Source organism: Antedon bifida, chromosome 8, assembly GCF_963402885.1.
Source record: "Antedon bifida chromosome 8, ecAntBifi1.1, whole genome shotgun sequence".
Classification (NCBI taxonomy): domain Eukaryota; kingdom Metazoa; phylum Echinodermata; class Crinoidea; order Comatulida; family Antedonidae; genus Antedon; species Antedon bifida.
This window is the reverse complement of record NC_136233.1, coordinates 4,087,351-4,107,053: the sequence shown is the minus strand read 5'-3', so window position 1 is coordinate 4,107,053 and position 19,703 is coordinate 4,087,351. Positions and strand designations below refer to the sequence as shown.

General features: G+C 31.1%; 1 protein-coding gene across 4 annotated transcripts in view; it reads left to right on the top strand.

Annotated features, from left to right (window-relative positions):
* The window catches only part of LOC144850801 (uncharacterized), a 162,783-nt gene that overhangs the window by 18,225 nt on the left and 124,855 nt on the right, over positions 1-19,703 (top strand). For all 4 annotated transcript variants that reach the window (XM_078708248.1, XM_078708247.1, XM_078708246.1 and 1 more), the window contains exon 3: positions 9,771-9,797. In XM_078708248.1, the coding sequence (XP_078564374.1) occupies positions 9,771-9,797 (27 nt within the window). The remainder of the gene's footprint in view (positions 1-9,770; positions 9,798-19,703) is intronic.

Sequence of the window (19,703 nt, the reverse complement as noted above, 5' to 3'; positions counted from 1 at the left end):
AATGAACACATTTTATGGCACTAACATGGATACATTGGTATAATAATTGAAATTTATGACTTTCATTTATGATTCATATTTAAATGTGCTACAATTATGACAAAATTTGCCGTAAATAAAACATACCTCAGCATTTATTTAAGCCAAATTTCTGTTTCTATTGTTTTATTTTGTAGTAAAAAACATTTTCCCCAGGCTCTTGTGTTACGAAAATAAAGCAGGCCTCCTAATGATGAAGATGGAGATTGTGTTAACCACATGGGTGGAAAAATTGATTTGTTGTGATTAGTCCAGACCAGTCAGTTAAAAAAACCCCTTAACTTGCTAATAAAAAAGACACAGCTCCCCTTGTTTGTTTACTGATTTTTTAGGAGTTAGGGGGTTTTCAGCATTAAACTTGTCCAGTCTAGTCTGCCTTGTATATATTAATGAGTGACTTGATGTCCCACCACGCTAATATTTAGCTTGAATGAAATGCGTGAATGGCTCTTAGCTAGGCCTAAGGGGAAGGGATCGTAGTCACCATGTTTAAATACAAGGTGCATTTATTTATGTCATTTGTTAGAAAATATAATGGTAATCAGTTGATACATGTAGTTTGTAGCCTACAGTTGTATTTATAGCCTAGTTAGGCCTTATTTATTCTGGCCTTTTTGTTGTTGAAATCCATCTCTCACACATTGACGATACAAGATGTCAGCCTAGGTCAAACCTTGTTTCGCGTCATAACAGGAAACGTTCTGATTGGATACAACGTTGACTTACAGTAGCGTCGTACGCTAAAACGGTACTATCAACCGTTTTCCACTACAACGTTACAACCGTTGTACAACGCGTTGTACGCTAATCTCCAACTGTTCAGACACACATTCTTTTAGCGTCGTACGCTAAAACGGTCTAACGCCATGGGTCTGAACAGGGCCTAAGAATGCTATTAAGTATAGTGTACGTCCGCTTTGTTGATGATTATGGCAACCGTAATCAATGCAGATAGTGTACCATACCACATTCTCTAAAATCTTCAGTTCTTTTGTCTAGTGTACATTTGCAACAATGATACAAAAAAAAATGAATGTTTAGGATGCTCACTAGAGTGCGGATTAGCAGACTGTCTCATTAGTGGGTAGGTATGTTCCACTAAAAAATAATTGTTTTTGTATAGTCCTCATGCTGTACAGTATGTTGGTTTATCCAGATGCGGCTACTCATTCAGGTAGTAACTGTAGACATATTGAACAGCACTGTTTTTTCGTTTGTGTAATTTTTTACCCTAATACCACATTGTGGGCCTATGTGTACCATCCATGACAGTATTACTATCTGTATACTATTACAGTACTATTAAACTGATAGTGATAATAACCAATTATTTTATAAACATCAGACAGTGTCATACTGTAGCTTTATTTAATTTCATCAGCAGTTAAGTCTTTTTAACACGTTTAAATTAGTCGAGTCAACTTTGCTGAAAATGAAATGCGAGCCTAGTTGGATTTACGGTGAGACACCTGGGCTGGTTGTTATTACAGCCGATCATAGTAGAGTCAACAACGATTGCCACGAGTTATTTAAGTACTTTTACAAGTGATTATGAAGTTTCTGGGTTTTACAGTAAATAAAAGATGCTGGCCACCTATATGATGGGGATTTTGAGTCTTAAAAAATGTCTAACAAATAGAGCGCTATTTTACAAATCAGATATCAAACGTCACCCTTCCTACTAGGCCATCTGTGTGTGATTATAAACATCTCTGTCATCATCATGCAAAATATAAGAATGAAAATATAAATTTATTATTATTTTTGAAAGAATTACTGAAAATGATTAAATGACTACAAAAACTGTAATTGCTACTGTATAGATTAAATGTATACTGTACTGTAGATAAAAAATATTGAAATAATGTTCCAATCTAGAGCCTAGTGTACTGTAGGCCCTACTACCAATGTAAAATATTGTATTATTATAATTTCAGACAATTTTTGATATTTGTTAAAAATATTTGCCAACTTTTGACAAAAACTATCATAAACATTTTATCATTTAAAAAGTGAATGTTCAAACAGGGGGGTGTGGGGGCTGTATGTCCCAACAGTGACTAGGGATTGTGTCTTATTTAATAACGTCAAATTTAAAAAAAATATAAATTAAATAATAATAAATTAAAATTAAATTAACAGACCATTACTGTAGGCTTTGGTTGGCTATTTTAAATTTAGATTAAGGCACTGTACTGTTTGTTATTTTAGATACAATTTTTGGTCATTTTTGAATTTATAAATTATGAAATTAAAATGGCCTATTCAATAAATGTTTTTTTAAATTATTTTTTGTACAGTATTTAGGTATCAATTAATATTTTAAGCTTAAGCTCTAACTTGCAGTATTCTCTATAACTTGTATTTGTAATGATTATTGCTGATAATCCATTGTTATGCAAAACTTAATAGTTCAGACTTACTGTACATAACACAAGTATTAAAAAATAAAATATTCACAGATTGATTGGTTTTATAGCCATGATCAATTTGATAAAGTTAGAATGATATTTTATAATAACTGTTTGAAAATGATAATGTCACATTAATTTGTAAACCTATTGATTCATTTCATACTGTAACAGGCAGTGAATATTTGATTAGAACCTGCAGAGAAAAAATCCATATCTTAGGTTCATTGTGCCTTAGCATTGTAGTAATATACAAGTTCTTCTATTTATTGTTATGCAGACCAAGTGATTCTGAAAACAGATGCTTCGACATAGTCAAGATGTTATGTACAGAACATTACATTACAAATAATATAAATGATAGTGATCTCCTTAATATTCCTTTGTTGTTTATTAATCTACTCAAGGCAATTACAGAATAATTAAATATTTAAAAGCCCATTACATTTTAAGAATTAAAAAACCCCTGAAAAAATTTAGCATGTTTTATAAATGAGAAAAACATTATGAAAATGATTCAAATTTGTGTTAATTGTACTCAATGTAGTGTGCATAATAAAAATATTATTAGTATTTAAAAAAAAAAACAGAAAAAATAGAGCATTGTTTTCTATAAATGGTAAAATCATGAGAGAAATATGTGAATGAAAATCTTTTAATATTGCTGGTTTGTAATAATCTATCCATGTTTGTAAAAAACCAAATTTGCTCATTCTATGAACTACAGCGTAAGGTGGTGTATGGCATGTTGTGCAGGTTGGGGAGGACAGGAAATATGGTCATGAAATGCATTTATGATCTTGTTCTTCCATCATATATAATGCAACATTTATATAGCGCTATTTCATGAATATCAGAGCGCTGTGGACTTAGATGTTAAACCTTTTCAGCAACATTCTTCTCCCCTAAAGGTCACATCGTGTCATCGGCGCCATTACGTCTTTCCATGTCAGTGTGAATGAACTAGTACACTGGGGTAACCCCCTACTCGTCTCGAAAGATGTACTAGGTTCTTTAAAGTGCACACGAGCAATATGCATAGTTTATAGTCCTTATCCGAGAGGACTTGTTCTACCACCAGAACCATAGAGCGAGTGAGCCTCGAACCCTTGTCGATGTTATTGCTATGGATTACGATTCTACTGCCTTAACCTCTCGGCCCCTCAATCAAACCCGATTGGATAGCGACTCATTAACATTCTTGGCGTGGTACGATTATTTTTTTTCTTTATATTTATAATAATGTAGAGACTTGTAATTTGTTCTTGAGCTATGGAGAATCTTGTACTCTGTATTCTTTTTTCCAAAATAAAAGATGAAATGAAATGAAAAAGCAAAACTAAACTTCACAAAGCCCATAGACATAATACTAATTATTTTAAAGGTCCTGTTTCTGCAGCAAAAATAGGCACATAGTAGAACATTATGCAGCTTAAATGTTGAAAATATTGTTGCCTACTCAGTTTGATTATGAGCCAGTGACAGATCCGAGATAATGTAAAAAGTGGTAAATATAAACCTATCTTTTGCAGTATAACTTTGCACATGATGGAGGCTCTGGTCAGTTGGGCTCCCCTTGGATCCACCCACTGTACAGTATGTGAACATGCATGATTTGCTGTACATACTGTATCTCTATGTATTTTCCACAAGATCTACAGAACAGAAGTATTATTACATCTTCTAAAAGATCATTTTTCTTTCACTCATAGATTATTGCCGAGCAGCTGTGCATAAAATTAGATTCTACTTGACAATGATGATTCAATCTTGTTGTTTGTAGAGCCTATTCTCCGACTGCACCTTGTGTAGCCCTATCACTTTCCACTCGTTCACCTTTATTTGTACCCATTTATACTTGAGTTTTAAGAGCACAAATATTGATACAATGTCACAACTGGACAAATGGATCTGTTTCCCCTGAATTATAACTTGTAACATTCTTGGTCTCACCATTCTTAAAAACTAATGAAAATTTTTTGAATGAAATAAAGTTTAAACTGAATAATATTGGATGGTAATGCTTACAATTTTCAAGCTTTCGGACATTGACCAAGGCCATAAGAATGACCGAAAGCTTGTGAATTGTAAAGGAAATCTAGAGGTTTTCAGATTTAACTTTATTTCATATAATTTTACCTAATACTGTATAGTGGATGTATTTATGACTCAAACTAGACTTTAATAAGATAGAAATTTTATAGTTAAGCTCTGTCTACACTATCAAACTTTATGCAACAAAAAAGTGTGATGTGCCCATATATGGGCATGATGATGTCATACCACTACCATATTTGGGCATATCACTACCTTATTTGGGCACATCACACTCTTTTTGTAAAATTTAGTTTAATAGTATAGACAGAGCTTTAAAATAATTGAATCAATATTGTCAACAAAATATTTGAAGCACAACAGGTTGCTTCCAATATTCTAGCTTGATTCGTGTAAAGCAGACTGCTTTTAAATTCATTTACCTATTTAACCACACATGGTTTCAGCTTATTAATATACATAAGGAATACTATTCACATTCTGAGCACACATCCTTTGTCCTCCTTTTTACATCTGTTCCAATACACAAATCAGGCTAGTGACAGCTGATCTTGGTGGAGTATTGTTCCAAATCAGTCAACTGCCTACGTTTCAACCATATTCAATGCCGAAATGCCTACTTCGGATGTTCACATAAAAATCTTTAAACAGCTTGCATATATTGTCAAACATCAATGAATTTAATGTTTATAAATTATCTATAAATATTTATATGTTTTTTAATCTCGCTTTAAATTTACATATTGTATTTTAATTTAGTTTCCCCTTTTTGTGTGTCAACACAATTTGCTATCCAATAATACTGTATGTTCACAGACACAGGCTTGTAGGAGCAAATTTACTCCATTTGCTTATAAATTAGTTAGGACTACTCTTGCAGAAAAAAAATATGTTTAAATAACCATGAGTTTCATGAAATCGGTTTAATCAGTTCGGTCTAGGATAATACACAAGGTATTTCTGTTCCAAGTTTTACAATAGGTTTAACTGTTTGTTTGTTAGCAGGACTCAAAAAGTTAATCCAAGATCTTTACCAAGATGAAAATACAGATAGATATGTGGTCAAGGACCACTCCATTAAATTTTGGAGGCAATCTGGACCATGGTCCCAATTCTGGACCACTTTTTTAATTCGTATTATTTTCAGACCTGCTATTGTTAAAAGATAAGACAGAATTTTAAAATTAGAGTAACAAGTAAACTGAAATTGCATTTATCTTGCCTCTTTATACAAGAGGCAAGAGTTATAATTTGTGATTTGTAATTTTAAAACATAATTTGATTTAATGTACAGGTTTTTTGATGCGAGTAGTTTAAAAAACCTATTTCTTTTCAAATTCACCCGTTTGTTTTTGGTTTGGTTCCTGTTCTATTGTTAGTCAATTGAAACTATTGTTAGTTGAAACCTTTTACACCAAACTCGCATACACATGCTTGTAGTGAATTTAGCCTAAATCACACACAGCATTAAGACACACACAAATATATATATTTTTTTTAGGAGGAGAATTTTACAGTAGGCAAATGTATGCACTCTCGGAGTGGCTTTCTAGTTCTATATAAAATAGTTTTTGTCTGGTCTAATGCAGTATTTCACATAACCTGTTCAACAGCCAATAGAGAAGATCCAAGATGCAATCATAATTAAAGCTTGTTGTCCGTAGTAACAGCTGAGCATGTTTGATTATGATATTGTGATAACAGGGCTTATTATTTGTAAATATTATTATATAACATGTTTAAAGATTTAAATACATTATCACTTAAATTATTATACTATTATAAATTTATAATAAAATTATATTAATCAAGTTTTTTCTGGGTTAATGAATGACTTAATAAAAATACAAAATGGTCTATTCCTTTTTTATCTTTATTATTTTTCGTGTTTTGTGAGATAATACATTATTATAATATTTAGTCACTTATCTCATAGTACTCTTCTACTGAGGAAGGCTTTAGTGTTACTACATTTTTTGTTTAATATTTTAGTTTATCTCCATTGACATCCAGCAGAAGCATTGTCATTTTTTCAGTAATTTGAATTTTGATTTGAATAATAATTATTAGTACACTATTATATGATTTAAAAAAAAAAAAAAATTTGAATTTATTAGGAAAAGCATCATAAAAAATACATACAAAGTAATAACATAAATTACTTACATATATTATAAAAGATTTTCCAGGGTAGCCCAAAACGCTTATTAGCTTATTTCCATTGAGATCCTTTCACAATAATAATATACTAAAATTGCATACCTGTATTTTCTATAGATCCTTTAAGCAATAATATAAGACTATATAGATCAAAATTAATTTAATTAATTTGCTTTATAAACTTGTCATAATCCAAAGGATTTAGTTCTTCACATTGTTACATTCTATTTGTGTGCATGTAATGTGTAATAATGTATAATATCAGATCAGAACGTAGTCATGATGTTGTTGGATTAATGTAATTGCTTGCGTATCCTGCCATTCATTAGTAAGGGAATAACTATAAGCATGCTCATCATAAGCTACTGTATATGACAGTATGTACATCTGTCAATGTGTCTAGTAGACATTGAATTAGTTTATACATAGACATATTTAGGATCAATAGCATAAAAGATAGAAACGATTCGGAGAATAGCAGAAAACAGACAGGATTGGAGAAAAGCAATCTGAGATATAAGCAAAGCAGCCGAGGCGGGAAAGTCATCAGACTATCTGGCGGACCGGCAATAAACAACAACATACTGTAGATGTATATGAATGATGATGAATAGAGACCGTACTCTCATTTGAGACACCCCTTTTCAAAAGGACACCCCAGAGGACAGCGTCCTGTAAAATATATGATATTAGGATAAAAAAAAACCCACTGCAACCAACCCCTATTCAAGGGAAACCCTTGTACTATAGGGGACACTTTTTGAGTCCAAAAGTTGATTCCCTTTAATGGAGGTTAAGGGCATTTATTGTTGTAGAGGGTTTTTAGAGGGCCGTTTATTTGAGGGAGGTGTTTATTTTTTTGGGTGTAATATTTTAACATGTACACAGTATACTATAATCAAATAAATTCTCCACACAATTAACTTTAAAAAGTGATTATACAGTAAACATTTATTATTTTAAGTTGCCGTTTATCGATGTTCTATGGTGGGTGGGGAGGATATGTCTTGCTCAAGGGAGGCGTTATTCAAAGCGAGGCGTTTATTTGAATAAATATGGTATACTGTATAATAGTAAAGTAAATTATAAGCAAATTGAAAGATTTATTCAATTTTTAATTGATTTAAATTTGATGCTGCAATTGTAGTGTATAATTTAGATCAACTTGATTAGGAAAAAAAATCATTATTCCCAAACAATACTCAATATTATAATCATAAAATATGAATTTTAAAAGTAATAAATAAGCAAATTATCATATGAATAATTATTCAATTTAATTGATTTAAATATTATGCAATATTAAAGGGAAAAACGTGAATGTTTTATGTTTTTGTGACTTACTGTTTCCTTGGAATACCTATCCCCTGTTTGACTGTAATGTTCACATGGTTTTCTGGGTGGTATAAAAGGAGTGAGTACAAAAATAAACAATATTGTATAGAGTTGACAGAAAGATTATATGTTAAAAGTTCATGACTGAAATCTGCCATCTTGCTCTTGCTATGTAAAGAAATACACCATTTAGTAATAATGATCTTAATGTTAATGTGTGGTACAAAAAGTAACTGTAAAGTACCTCTAGGGCCCAATATTCTTATCATTGATGCATCACAAAGTATTGTAGCATTGTTAAATACATTTTTAATGAAACTATTTTATTTTAAGTCAATTAAAATAAAAAAGATTTTGCATGACCTATTGATCAAATGGTAAGTTTTAAGAAATTCCTGTGCAAACAACCTAGTAACTTTCCTCTTAGGGTGCGTTTACAAAATTTGAATTTCCGTTGACATCCCAGGAAAACTCCAGATTCAAGATTCAATTTATTGTCACATAATAATTATTACATACATGAAATTAGAAACATAGATACAATACAATTTAAAACACAATATAAAAAATCTTGAAAAATGTACATTATATAGATGACAAGCATATGGGAAAAAAGAGTCTCTAAAAGGGTTGGTTTTAACTTTGTAACTGGGTAATTAATCATTTCTTATAAAAACGAGTGACCGTCTGAATTAGCAGGGCTTTTTAGGCCGGAGTTGACCCAGCAAATTTGCAGGGTATGTACCGATCCTTGTGTAGTCATCTTGATAAACAAAGGATTTCATTATACTTACCAAAAATTTAAATTTTTATTCGGTGCTGTTCATTTTTCGTAAATTGCTGACTAGATTTGAGAATGGTCTGGTTTTCTAGTGCCAGCAGCAAGTTCTAGGTGCTTAAAAATTAAAATAACCATGAAGTTATCAAGGGGATGTGGCCTGAACCCTGAAGTTTCACCCACTTACCAAGGGGGTGTGGCCTGAACCCTGAAGTTTCACCCACTTACCAAGGGGATGTGGCCTGAACCCTGAAGTTTCACCCACTTACCAGGGGGTGTGCCTAGTGTAATAAATGTCAGAGTTCTGGTCGCCATATCAGGTGTTTGTTTGCTTGTGCCCTTAAGCAAGGCACTTTACTTACGATTGCCTCTTTTTGTAAATGGGCATCTGGTAGGGTCAAACACAATTGTACTGACACAATTGGACCATGTTTGATCTAATGACTTTTCACTCATATTTTCCTCTCTAAAGCTCTGTCTACATTATCAAACTAATTTGACACAAACAGTTTGATGCGTGCCTAAATATAGTAGTGATATGCTCAAATATGGTAGTGATATGCTCAAATATGGTAGTGATATGCCCAAATAAGGTAGTGATACCATCCTGTCCATATAATTAAGAGCACATCAAATTTGTTGGTAACAACAAAGTTTGATAGTGTAGACAGAGCTATGTCTGTCTCTATACTTTCAAATGTGAACTTCTAAATCAATGGCTACGAACAAATAAGATAATTAATTCACTATATCAAGGAATATTATGTTGAAAATTATATAGAAAATTACTTCCAGTTCAATTAAACAATCCATACATATTTTATTTGTTATCTGTCTGTTTTGTTATAATTTTCTATAAATTACAATTTCAGTTATATAATGAATTTTGATAATTATGTTTAATTAATTAATATTCTTTAATTATTGTCAGCTCATTCATACCATTTGTTTCTAAAACAGATTTTTAATAGCAGTATTTTTTTTCCTAACAGGTTAAGGAGCAGGGGAATCAATTAAAGGTAAGATTTTAATTATCTATAATATTTTAATAATTCACTTCTGATGAAAACACTGTTTTATTTCAATTGATTAATCTCTTTAATTGTTTAATATCAATGGCAACAAGTTTTAATTGTAAGATTGTTTACACTACCATAGTAGATCAATTGTTACCCGATATACAGTGATTTCATAAGTAGCCTGTAATTCACTCTAGCTTTTAACCAGCTTTGTTCTAGCATATTTGCCCAAAGTTCACACAAATACAGTATGCTGAAAAAGTCTGCTGGTCCTTGTAATATGTATACATGTTGCAGGGCACAGGCTCAACTGTGATTGGCTGTCTAAATGTATTGCCTCTGTGATCCAATTTCATTGGCTAGAGTTCATCTGACCTGGACAGGTTCAAGATTATCCTTGAGTAAGCCATCTGTATTAATCTGTACAGATGTTCCTAAAATCAGTTTTCTTTAATTACAAAATATAATTATTAAAAGGATTATAACAGATAAATATAATTATATTATTATAATTTAATAAATTGACAATATGTCAAATCATTTTTTTTTTAGTAAAACTCAAAGGTACAGTGTTTTTATTTTTCAAAAAAGTGTTTTGGTGCCTAAATTAGCTCTTAAAAAACAACAGTAATAGATTTCTCCGAAAACATAAACAGTAAATAATAATGTTAAACAAACTTAAATTGGTAATTTTCTAGTATTGACTTTTGGCAAAAAATAAATAGATAAAATAATAAAATAATTTTCCTTTAAAAATTTTAAAATTCTGGAATTTAACTGTAATGAGGACCATACAAAAAACAAAACAAAAAATGTTTTATTATCATGGAGGTATAAATACCATATTTTTGTCAGTAATGTAAATGGATGTAAATATGAGGGCAGGCTATATGTTTTAATGTATATCAGAAGATATGAAATAATTTATTGTAAATATTTCATTTTTTTAAATACTGTTGTCAAGTATACTGTACAACCAACTACAATTTCAGGAGACAAAGAAATATTTTCAATGTATTTATAATTAATTGAAATATCTTATTTATTTCCTATATCATTCAAATTTGTTTAGGTTTCAATTCTATTATTATGTAAAAGGAGAGCTGCTCTATACCAACAAATATCCACCAAAATTATTGATTTAGAACTTGTATAAAAAAGGAGTACTTTTAGATGATTTTTTACATGTACTGTTGAGTGAGTGGCCAAGCGGTTAAGACAGTGGAACCGTAAATACTTAGCCATAACATCGGCAAGGGTTCTAGACTCACTTGCTCCATGGTTCTGGTGGTAAAATGAGTCTTCTCAGATAAGGACTATAAACTGTAGGTCCAGTGTACACATCTAGCTCATGTGCACTAAAGAGCCTAGTACATCTTTCAAGATGAGTAGGAGATTCCCCATATTATCCCCTATATTAGTACACACACAGCCACTGATCAACTGTATAAATACCCAGTATAAATAAATAAAAAATTCAGTAATCTGGCTAAGAAAAAGAAATGAAAGCTTACTGCAATGAGCCCTCTATAGTTTACATTTTATTAGAAGTACAAGAAACTGCTGAAATAAAAAGCATGCCCTCTATTTATTTTAAATGAATGAATAAATAAATAAATCATAGCCTTATTTATAGTATTAAAAAAAAAAAAAAAAACATGCTGTAGTTAAACTAAAATAGATCTTTTTAATGAACTGTAACTAAACCATCTTTAAATTTTGTTTAGTTTAACTTTTAATTAATTTGTTTAGATCTATTTTATTGCTTACTGAATACAGTAGGCCGGTGTACAAAAAATTATATTTTCATAAAAAATAAAATTTTACACAAAAAGACATGACATTAAAAAAGAAAGGTGATTATATTTCAAATGTCTATTAAAACATGACATAAAGAAGGTGTTACGGAAGGAAGTCAAGTGTAAAAGGTCAAATTAAATTGACCTAAACATTTCCCCTAGAACCTGTGTGTCAAACATTATACTCAAAGGAACATAGATATGCTAACATTTATATTTCTTCATTAAGACAAAGAAAGTTGATATTTTGTCAATTATAAAATGGGTTTATCAGTGTAAAGTGTTGTCTCTATGGTATACACTAGGTAACTTAGTCACTTTTGACTAGCCTACTTGGCGACTCTTTATACGAAATCATGTTTTTTTTTTGCCCATGACTCAGTGTACGAGATCTTTTATCAGAAGGAAAGTTCAAAGAATAAAACAACTAACAACATTTAAAATTGATTGCTTGAAATATTTGGAATACAGAGGTTAACATACAACAAATATATACCACAAATTTTTTCTAAAAATCTTCATCACCTGATACAGTACAGTATAGTGTTTAGGTGTAGGAGTTGTACACGGCCAAATCACAGATATTAAACACATTTATTTTTGTTAGGTCAGACATAGTAGATAAAGTACAGTACTGTATAAAGCCTTGTCTACACTATCAAATTTTATGTGACAAAAAAAATGTGTCAAGATGTCATATCACTACCATATTTGGGCATATCACTACCGTAGTTGGACATATCACTACCATATTTGGGCATATCACTACCATATTTATTTGGGCATATCACTACCATATTTGGTTTGGTTTGGTTTGTGCCTTGTCCATGTGGCACCCACATACAGTAAACATTGGATATCAATTGATATAACAGATATTTTTTGTAGTTAAAAGTGCAAAAGTGCAAAAGTGAAAGTCAATACATTTATTAAGTTAAAAATACATTATAAGATTGACACATCATAATACTTACTGTATTTATTAATAAATTTGTGTGGGATTTGGAATTAAAATAAGATTACATTCTTAACTTTAACAGTACTGTACTAATGATTTACATCAATTCAAATGAAGAGTTTAACCTAATAATATTACATAAACTGAATTTATCACAAATACAATAACATCATGTTTGAGTGTAAATTATTCCATTTTAAACATGTTTTCGTACCAATGAACTTTTGCCTACCCCAGCGTATTAGTAGGTATTAGTTATCTGTGAGTTGACGTCACATCTTTAATCTCATCTTATAGCTTGTTTTCTTTAAGCATTGACAAATGATGTTTTGTATTGTTATAGATTTACAAGGCTTCTTCTTTACACATAGACCTATTTCTATTGGCGATGAAAATACGGTTTTAGACCCGTTGCCAATATAAGTCAGTTTAATGTACTCACAAATTGAATAAATTTAATATAGTTAAAATATAGGGGAAAAATAGGAAATACAGAGGCACTATAGATAATTAAAAAATACATGTATCAAACTACAGTATTAGGGTACATCTTAAAACAAAAGGTTAGAGATTATGTTGTTATTCTATTGCAGTATAGCTATATTTTTTTACTGCAATATATTTAATCAATAAAGTAAATGTGGGGGAATAACCTGTGTCTTACAGCCTAACTGAGCTGAATTGCGTACATGTGTGAAAGACACTTTTTGCCCCCAAAGAGTCCCTTTGTCTCGGGTGCTGCCACCAAACATCGCTCGTTCATCTGTCAACGACAGGGGCTGAATGGATCAGTACACTCCACTCTTCTGAAAGTGCACACAAGCCAGATTTTTTCTTTATTTAAGACTTAATCCAAAATGTTTTAAGAGTGACTTGTTGAACCTGTGGTGATTGTAGTCACTGCCTTTAAAACGGCTCAGCCACTTGACTCCACAACGAACAAATAAATATAACAAAATAAATAAATTAAAGAAAAGTCTAGTTGCTTGAAAATGGGCTTATTAATTATAATGCTGAATTCAAAAATAATTTTAATTGAAACAATTTTATATGAGTATGGTTTAAATACTTTATCTTTATTTTTTTTAAACAATTTGATGGTTGTCTGGTTTTTTCTTTGGTAAATTGTTTTATGCCTCATTATAGATTTTCATATGTTTGTAATTGGTATCCGTTTCTCTGTCTCATAACAGCAACTGAATTTGTGTTATACCAGTTGTTGAAAACATAATAAAGATTAGTTGAACTTGAACTTTTAAAATAATTTACTGAATATTATATCATATTTTTAAAATACTAATTATTATTTAAAAATCAACATATTGTATTGATTTTGTGTAAAAGTGTTTGAGAGTATTATTTGATTTCATTGAACCCATAACTACTGGTAAGATTATTTTGCAGCCTTGTGAATATAAATGTTTATCATTTTATAGCCTGCCAGCATTTATTCTATAGATCATAAAGATTATATATTTGATATTTTGTGACTTTTATTTATTGCCTGAGCTCCATTACATCATGTAGACATTGATGAGGTCAGAGATTCAAATATTATTGTTGAATGAACCTGTTTGGGATATACCATTTTTATTGTGGGTGCTTTTCTTCTAGTTTATTAAATATAACTATAGTACAGTATAAAACCAGGGAATATACCATTGTTTTTATTCTTGGAATAGAAATTTTAAGAGATTGTCGTTATAATTAACAGTAGAATCCATTATGAGTTATATATTTTGTGTAATTCTTGAAACTAGCAAAATGATGCATGTACTTATAACCAGGGAATATTCCATTAGGACATGGGTATTTCTTCATTTTTAATTTTGTTCTTTGGGATAAGGCACTCTTGAGAAACGAATATTTTATAATTAGTTGGATAAATGGGTACACAGTATAAGTATACTTGTAATTATAATCAGTCTACATATCACATTATGCTTGCTTATCCCCCGATAATGATATGGAATGCTCCCTAAAAAATAAAACTATTGGCCAATCACAATACAGTATCACTATCAGGTGTACAGTAGCCAGACAGAATGCCATGCCAAAACTACTGTACCATTGTCATTTGTTTTGTGAAGCTAAATTTAATTTTTTCAACCATAAACATATTGCAAATAATTTTTTTTTTATAAACGATTGTTTTTTTCCTTTGAGGCATTAATTTTTGTTGTTTAATTTTAATGAATATTACAAACATTTTGGAATAATTGTAAAGAACATATGAAAATAATAAGATATTGTTCAATGCCAAAACTTCAGCATAAATCAATTACAACATGGGGATACAATTTATGTTTTTTCTGACAGTCAATTTTAGATGATGCCTAATACCAGATGGTTAGTTGATTGGTTGAACTGGTTAACTTTTTGTCACTAACATTGCTGACCCCTGTAACTCCCATGAGACTATGTTTGCTCCTGGTTCTTAAGGCAATTTAATGTAGTTTCCTGCAATAAATGTTTTAAAAGTAAATGGATTATTCTATTTTCTGGGAGGGGAGACAATTCTTGAATAGTATTGTTGGTCTTCAACAATAATTCTTTTAAAACAGTCCAATACATGTTTTGTTTGTTTTTATTGTTTGTAATATTTTGTTGTTTTCTGAAATTAAATAAATCAAATGACAGTACTGTCACTCGCGACTACACCCGCCTTCCTCTCTCTCCCCAAGAAAAAACCCTTTTTTAAAAAATACTACAATATAAAGTTATATATAATTAGAATGAATTTAGCTCTAATGAAGGATTTAATTATAAAGTGTTATAAAGTGTTATAAATACAAAAGCTTGGTTCTGGCGCTTTTAGTTTAGCTCTATTCTTACAGATTCCATCGAGATCTTATAACCTCTATTATCATTTTTTCCAGTAATATTCCTTTGATTCTGATATTTCACAAGCATAAAACAGTTGCCCTGAACAGGTACTACTACATTTTTGAAATGTTATTTAAAATCTTCCCACTAGGATTCTGATCATTTTGATACCTTATTATTCCATTTGGTTAGAAAGAGGGAATGGCTAGAATATTACATTATCTTAGTATTCAGTTTTGTAATTTTCGTTATACATTTTTATTAAATTTTTCTTATTAAAGTTACATTTTTATAGGTCAATATAGTTTAGATAAAAGCAAGTCGAGGTTGTGTGGCAGCTGCACGGATGCTGTGTGACATCAATTTAATGACATAATTTGTAAGATTTTAATTATTTATACAGTATTTCACATAATTTTTAGGATGAAAATGTCAAACATGTTTAAAAAAAAAATTGTTCAACAGACTACTCGTATCATCATTCAATGATGTAACAAACAAGATTGTTTTTCGTATCATCATAAATTTGATGGGGTGGGTTTCTATGCAGTATAGCAAGACTGTAACCAGTAGGGTTCTATGGTTTAAAAGAACCCCTCCTTTCATGAACCTTTTCAAAATAAACACCCGGACTAGAACTGTAGGCCAAACTAGCCTGCTCATATTTTTCCTTTTTGTGGAAAAGTAAACCACCTTGTAACAATCTTTAAAGATTTTGGTCTACTGTACTGTATATGGACAGAAGATTCGTTATGGACTTATGTTCCACACAATGTCAATTAGAAGATTCTAACTAGTATTTTAAGATAAATTTCTATAAATTTATTATTATTGTTTACATTTTTGTAAGCGCTTTTGCCTAATAATAATATGCTTTACCTTTGCTATATTATTTACATTTCTGATTATGAGCTTGGAAAAAATACATCTATTAAGTGCCACTAAATTTATTTTTTATATTATTCTGAAAACCTGTTTAGTCAGTAATTGTTTTTAAATAGATAAAAATAAAACAAAATAGGAAAATGAATAATTATTTAAATAAATAATTTGCTTTCTAAAATTAAAAATGTTTAATCATGCCATTTTGGACCCACAATTTAGCTCTCAGTATTAGCTAAATTTGTTCTACTACTTTTATATTTAATTTCTCACCAATTTCATCAGCCTTTTCCAAAAAGTAAAAAATCTTTACAATCTCCAATCTCTTTCAAATGAGATTCATAATTTGAAAAGTGAATGAATTATTATTCATGTTTTTGACTTTTATATTCAAATCAAGGTAATTATTATCGCATGTAAACTTTGTAAACATGATGTTAGCATAAAGTCAAGGTTATCAGTGTCCTACAGTAATTACATACTTTTTTTTAACAAGCTTCTCACAAAGCAGATGTTCAGAAAGGAGATAGGCTACTCTATACTAAATCATAATTTCACTGAGATCTAGTAGTTAGGAGTAATAAATATTTGTAATGGAGCTGTAGCTTGGTGGTAAACGAGCTTGCCTGCTAATCCCAAGGTCCAGGGTTCAATCCTGACCTAAGGCCCTGTTCAGACCCATGGCGTTAGACCGTTTTAGCGTACGACGCTAAAAGAATGTGTGTCTGAACAGTTGGGGATTAGCGTACAACGCGTTGTACAACGGTTGTAGCGTTGTAGTGGAAAACGGTTGATAGTACCGTTTTAGCGTACGACGCTACTGTAAGTCAACGTTGTATCCAATCAGAATGTTTCCTGTTATGACGCGAAACAAGGTTTGACCTAGGCTGACATCTTGTATCGTCGTGTGTGAGAGATGGATTTCAACAACAAAAAGGCCAGAATAAATAAGGCCTAACTAGGCTACAAATACAACTGTTAAAAAAAACTAGGCTACAAACTACATGTATCAATTGATTACCATTATATTTTCTAACAAATGACATAAAATAAATGCACCTTGTATTTAAACATAGTGACTACGATCCCGTCCCCTTTTAGGCCTAGGCCTAGCTAAGAGCCATTCACGCATTTCATTCAAGCTAAAAACTAGCGTGGTGGGACATCATCAAGTCACTCATTCATATATAAAAGGCAGACTAGACTGGACAAGTTTAATGCCAAACAAGGGGAGCTGTGTCATTTTTATTAGCAAAGTTAAGGGTTTTTTAACTGACTGGTTAACACAATCTCCATCTTCATGTCATTAGGAGGCCTGCTTTATTTTCGTAACACAAGAGCCTGGGAAAAATGTTTTTTACTACAAAATAAAACAATAGAAACAGAAATTTGGCTTTACTATATTTTTCTTAAATAAATGCTGAGGTATGTTTTATTTACGGCAAGTTTTTTCAAAGTTGTAGGGCTGAGATCTAGGCCTATATACAGTGGAAATAATGATGAAAACACGTGGGTAAGAGCACATGAATATGCAACTAGAAACAACCTCAATGACGCACTTCCGTTGTAAAGATAATCCTACGCTATGGGTCTGAACACCTCATTTTTTTCTCTGCGGTTTGTAATGTGACCTTGTAACGTTGTACGCTAAAACGGTCTAACGCCATGGGTCTGAACATAGCCTTAGTTATAATCACAATAAATTATGAAATACTTTGTCCATCCTCGAAACACTCGATGTTGGAATGCGTATAAAATAAAAAAAACAAACAAAAATAACTAATAAGGGACAGGGAGGGCCTAGTGAATGGTGCGATTAAAATATGTGGGTGGGTGGGAGTATGGCGGCTCATAAAATTATAAACATAACACTCAGAGGAGTGGAAAGTTAGTGCCTTGTAAGAAGTTAAAATGTTTAAATTCTTTTTGTGAAGTAGTCACAATTATGTTTATTTTGCACTTTTTAACCTGTTGAAAATTAAACTGCTATCAGCTTTCACTAATTTGTATATATATAAAAATTGTACTTAACCTAATTAACTAGTTTACCTGTTGTAGATTTATGCAGACTTTCACTAAAATAGCATTGTAAGTGTACAAAAGCTAGTTTAATGTATTCTGAGGTGTTTTTTTCCCCATCAATTGAACTTTTCATCTGCTTTGACCTATGTTTTTGCACTTTGTGTCAATTGATTAAAGTAACGTAAGTAGTTGAAAGCACAACTCATTAACCTGATTCTGCCTCGATCAGAAATTTAGTAGTGATTATATCAGATGGATAGGCAATGTAAAATTTGCAATTTACAATTTCAGTTAAAACAACCTAATGTTGTATTTATTGTGTAACATACTGTAGTAAATTTGTTCACATTTACAGTAGCAAATTAATAAAAACAATCCATTTCAATTCACTAATAATTTGTTTGGACATTGGTATCTAGAATAATATAAATGAATGAAACACCTAAAAAAGAATTATGAAAAAGCCCGACCGATTATCAAATCTATAGTCGATTAAAAAAAAAATGCATTGCGCCCTCTATTGTTTTATTTTAGACTTTTGACCAGTAGTATCTTAAGCCTGGTGCACACTATAGCTGTCGGCTGAGCCAACTGGCACGAAAAGCACTTTTGCTCACAGTGTGCGCCGGACAATTCGTGAGGAATGCATGCCGCTGAAGAAAATATCTATCGTGTTTAATATTTTTTGTTGCATGTGTCATTTTCGTCAAGTGTGCGCCAACAGTTCACTAAAAAATTCCACTGCACATGACATGTTCTGATTTATTATAATATGTCAGCGTGCGCCGTATAGCGTAGTGAGTAATATCCAATCAGAAAATCGCGTACTGAATGTGTTTAGCATCTGTCCGATTGAACGCGATCACAGTTTTCGGCAATTTCTTTTGTGAGCAAAGTGTTATTTGTGCCAGTTGAATCAGCCGATAGCTACAGTACAGTGTGCGCCGGGCTTGCAAACCAAACAATTTGTATAATGTTGTTTTATTCCAAATTTATTTAATTAATTTATGCTGTGTCTGAGCAACAATTTTGTTAGAACTACAGTTTATTAATTTTCTGAAGTGTATAATAATGTTATAATATTGTATTATGTTATGTATTACAAAATATCAAACTAAAGACCGTGTTTCAATGTTAAATATTAATATCATATCAAAAATAAATATTAAAATAATACAATTTTTATTTTTCCAGTCGTTTCCTGGATTAGAAAAGTAATTCACAATGCTATAATATGTGTTCATATTCCAGTTTTTGTAGAACATTATTAATTTAATGGAAATTTATTGTATGCCTTCATGACTAAATATAGTACGCCATTCATTTTCAGTTGATCACTTCATCCAATGATCCCAGAGATTATTGCAGCAAGGCTAATTACAAATTCATGACTGTATCCAACTATATATGATTGTTGTG